This window comes from Polistes canadensis, unplaced genomic scaffold, assembly GCF_001313835.1.
Source record: "Polistes canadensis isolate GaletaPanama2010 unplaced genomic scaffold, ASM131383v1 scaffold_291, whole genome shotgun sequence".
NCBI classification, from domain to species: Eukaryota; Metazoa; Arthropoda; class Insecta; order Hymenoptera; family Vespidae; genus Polistes; species Polistes canadensis.
The window spans coordinates 96,306-101,019 of record NW_014569838.1 but is presented as its reverse complement, the minus strand read 5'-3'; the positions used below and the strand labels follow the sequence as shown (position 1 = coordinate 101,019).

Sequence of the window (4,714 nt, the reverse complement as noted above, 5' to 3'; positions counted from 1 at the left end):
ATGCGAGATATACGTTTGTCTGTCTGTCTTTCTTTCTTTCTCTCTCTCTCTCTCTCTCTCTCTTTCTGTCTTTCTTTCTTTCTCTCTCTCTCTCTCTCTCTCTCTCTCTCTCTCTTTCTTTCACACACACACACACATTGTTAAATACCATAATTATTGTATACTTATTTTTTTATTATATTTGTTGATACTTTTGTTGTCCATTCCTTTATTTTTCGTTCGTTTGCTTTCCTTCTTCTTGAATATATCGAACATTGCTGCGGTATTATAGTACTTATAATTAAAACGTATACGATATACTATGTTAAATACACACATGTATATCTATATATATATGTATATATATATATATATATACACAGAGAAAGTTAACAATTAAATGTTCTGATTTTCCTAATAGCATTTTTATAACTCATCTTTCTTTTATGGGTTCGAGAAACCTTTGACAAAACCTTCCCAAACCTTTCCTTAACATTTTCGTGGAGTTAATAATAGCACATGATGTTCTAAAGCAATCACCTATCCTCATACTAAACTTGGTTAATCGTTGCTCAGCTTTATTGATACAATTAGAACTAATATATTTAACGAGACAACAAAGCTATTGATCCTCTGATTATTATATATTTTTCATAAGAAAATTTGGAACGTTTTATCGTAGAAACTCTGTGTATATGTATACATGAATATATTTATATGCGTAAAATTGTCCATATGTGTATGCATACGTATATATACTACACATTCATACATACACGTATACTTGTACATATATGATATATGTTGCTAACTATTAGGATACTGGCACGTATAAGAGAAAAGATCACTTCCAGTATCTTATTAGATCTCACTCGTTCGTTATTATTTTATTTTTATTTTTATTTTCTCACTCTTTTTCTTTCTCTCTCTCTCTTCTCTCTCTTTCTTTCTTTCTTTCTTTTTTTCTTTCTTTCTTTTTCCGTTCGTTTTCTATTAATTATAATAACATACTGTAAACGAGAAGCTTGGCAACGTTAAATCTAGCTTCTTCGGATAAAACTCATACTCGTATATTCGTTTGCGCATTAAAGGAACATCGAACGTGTTTATATTATTTAATCATAAACATTATCGTTAAATCGTTATTAAGATGAGGAATTTTTCTTCTTGGATATGCTGGATTATTATTTCGCGATTTAAAAATAAATTACATACATATATATCGTTAATAATTCTAAGAGATTATTCTCGCGTATATAATGAATTAAATAATCTTCTTATTCTTCTTATTCTTCTTCTTATTCTTCTTCATTATCTTCTTTCATTTCTTCTTCATCTCTACGTGAAATTATTTAATATTCGATGCATCGTCTTATTTCTCCTCTTTTCTCCCTATTCATTCCTTTCCAATTCAGGATTTGTTTCTATACGTTTTTGTTTTTCTTTTTTATCCTTGTCAAATTATCTTTTTCTTTTTTTTTTCTCTTTTTTTTTTATTTCCTTACATTTTTATTAATTCTCTTTCTCTCTCGTTTGATGACTAGAAACGTCTCCCCCTTCTACGCTGGTTCATATTTATTTTTATATTTATTTTTATCATTATTTTACTTTACTTTTTATTTTATTTTATTTTATTTTATTTTATTGTATTGTATTTTGTATTTCATTTTAATGTTACTTTGTTTCACGTTTATTTGGTAAAAAAATTATATGCGAAAATGGAAAAGATTCAGTAGAAAAAATAAACTCGCGCCCATGGGACGATAGCCGGCCCATTCTACCTAAGCAAAAAGCTTCCCTTTCTTCTTTTTTTTTTTTTTCTTTTTTTTTCTTCTGTTTTTTTTTCCTCTATGTGAAAATTATTTCTCTTTCGATTTTCATATTCTTTTTTCTTTTCTTATTCTTTTCTTTCGAAATATCATTTAAAGGATAAATGATAAAATAATGTAAGGATCAATGGTGTATATATATCATAGGTCACGTATATTATTATTATTATTATAATATGCTTCCAGATAAAACGGACCGTGCTATCGGCCAACGAACGATTTTTTATCTCTTTTTTTTTTTTCTTTTTTTATTATTATTCGTCCTCGTTTTCTTCTTTTTGTTTTTCTTCTTCTTCTTCTTCTTCTTTTTTATTATTTTTTTGTTTGTTTGTTTTTCTTTCTATTTATTTGTTCTCTCGAGAAACTCACGGAGGAATTACATAAGTTCTTGGCAAAAGTGATGGGCGGAGTGACTGGTCGATGTGGAAAGAGATAATGATGATGATAATGATGATAACGATGATAATAGTAATGATGATGATAATCGCAGATCAGATTTATATCTAAATCGAACAAGTTAATCGATATTATTATTATTATTATTATTATTATTATTATTAAATTTTTAAATTATATATTATTATATTATATTATATTATATTGTATTATGTATCATATTATTATTATTATTATTATTATTATTATTATTACTTGCGTATATCTTTAATTAGCTTGTTCGGCACTCTGAGCTTGTTTTTCGATTTTCCTCGCGAGTTCTGGACTCATGTGAGGATGCGGAAAAGGTAAAACTGGCTTTCGAAGGATCGTTGGCTTGATTTTGACTTGAGGTTTAAACGAGGATACCTGGCTACCACCCGTCAAATGCATATCCGCGAATTTGGCGACTATTTTTGGCGTTGATCTAGGTGGTAAAGGTGAACGAAGCGTTAAAGAATCCGAGATCTGATTAGTACTTGCTGATCTTACGATTTCTTCCGTTCCTTCTATATCAGCCGAGTCCAGATGATCCGTTGTTTCAAGACGTTTCAATTTGGAACCTTCCGGATTAGTTTTAGTATTCTTTTTCAAGGTACACTGATTTTGTTTAGCGAAGCGTTCAGCAGCAGTACTCATGTCGGGTGATTCAGGTCCACCGGTTGGTGAAGTAGCTGCCTCTGTTGTTCTGTTAGGTAAAACGACGCTGGTCTCTTCGTCGGAACTACTTAAACTATTAGACGACGCTGACTTTTTACTTGCATCTTGAGCCGACAATGGTAAATCCATAACGAGATCTGGCGTTTGTTTTTGTCGCATTTCTCTAAATTCTTGAGAACTCCGATAAGATTTGGTGGTTGATGAGGTCGTAGTTGTTGTATTGTTACCTGGTAATATCGGAGGATTCAATTGAGTTTGGGAAGTTGCTCTTCTTTGCCAGAGTTCTCGATTAGCCGAAAACGTTGTTTGTTCTTGTTGCATATCGTCCTCCGCTGATTGTCCACCGCCAGGAAACGTACAACCGTTGCTCGACAAATTTTGCGAATTGCATTGATTATTAATATCCGTACCAGTTGTTGTCCCTGACGTCACTGTTGTTTCCCCAACACTTTGCGATTTCCAATGATGCTGTTTTCTACCAGCTCCACGAGTTTTCATTCCATTTTCGTTACTTTGCCCACCAGTTCCAGCTTCTTCGGTTTCTTCTATTCGTTCTTGTCCAATTGTTGACAAATCAATCGAGTTAGATCCCAGAAGATTCTCTGAAATGTTTTCATTTTCAGGAGTCGATACCTTGGTCATCTTTCCCGACGTTAGGGATTCCTGAAAATTAATTTTAATCGTGTTAATTTGATATACTTTCTTTCTTTCTTTCTTTCTTTCTTTCTTTCTTTCTTTCTCTTTCTCACTCTTTTTCCTCTACTTCTTTCTTTTTCTTCTTTTTCTTCTTCTCTTTCTCTCTTAATTCAATTTAACTTATATTACTTATTTTCCCTAACTGTGATTAATTAATCTATCGATTTCTCATATATGATTCCATAATATTTTGCCAACCAATTACGATAACTATATTGACAAGATAGCGAAAGATATACTTAATGAAGCAGAAGAAGAAAAAAGGAGGATGCAATAATGAGATTAGCTTTGTGTATATAATTATATATAACGATTAATTATTTTAATGGAAAATTACTTTTATATATATATTTTTCTCCATGAGATTGTATATATTAAACATGATCGATATTATATAGTGTTTAATGAAATTAAAATAATGATCATCTTACATGCACGTGTAAAGAAAGGATATCCAGAGAAAGCGTATGTGTGCACTGTTATGAACTATAATGAATTTACGTGGTGCAATGAAATATTTTATTGATTTGATTTGATTTGATTTGATTTTATAAGGAAGGATTGAAGAAAAAAGAAAAAAAAAAATAATAACTGCTCGTAAAACTGTTGGCTAAATGAGAGAGATGCTAGCTAAGACGACACAAAACTACAAAGCGTCTATCTATTTCTAAGCGCATCGAAATTATGAGAATAGATACCTAAGAACACTCTCCCCCTATTATCTTTTCACCCATGACGAATGGTTGGCGGTGGTAGGAGATGTTAGCTGAAAGGGAGAGACACTTGTTGTTGTTTCTTTTGTTTTTACTCACCTAATTGTTTAAGAATATCCCGCTCGGAAAGGTAGATCCTCTCAGTCGAAGCTCAATCGAATCATCAAACTTCTTCAAAACCAAACGAATGAACAGAAAGAAGAAACACAAAACTACTACGTACGTAAACCACACAAACAAAACAACACACTCTTTATTTTTCTTTTTGTCAGCAGTTTTATCGAACAGTTTTTATATATATATATATATATATGTATATTTCTGATAAATTAAAACTTATATATATATTCTATCGATAATAATTTTTAACAAGTTTTTCTTTTTTGTCTGGCTTTCTCATAT

The 4,714-nt window shown here is 30.9% G+C and overlaps 1 protein-coding gene across 4 annotated transcripts in view; it reads right to left on the bottom strand.

Moving 5' to 3' along the window:
• Positions 1 to 1,974: 1,974 nt before the first annotated feature.
• Positions 1,975 to 4,714, bottom strand: part of LOC106791189 (rho GTPase-activating protein 4-like) — a 36,760-nt gene continuing 34,020 nt past the window's right edge. For all 4 annotated transcript variants that reach the window (XM_014756660.1, XM_014756663.1, XM_014756661.1 and 1 more), the window contains one exon: positions 1,975 to 3,566. In XM_014756660.1, the coding sequence (XP_014612146.1) occupies positions 2,472 to 3,566 (1,095 nt within the window). In that variant the 3' untranslated portion in view covers positions 1,975 to 2,471. The remainder of the gene's footprint in view (positions 3,567 to 4,714) is intronic.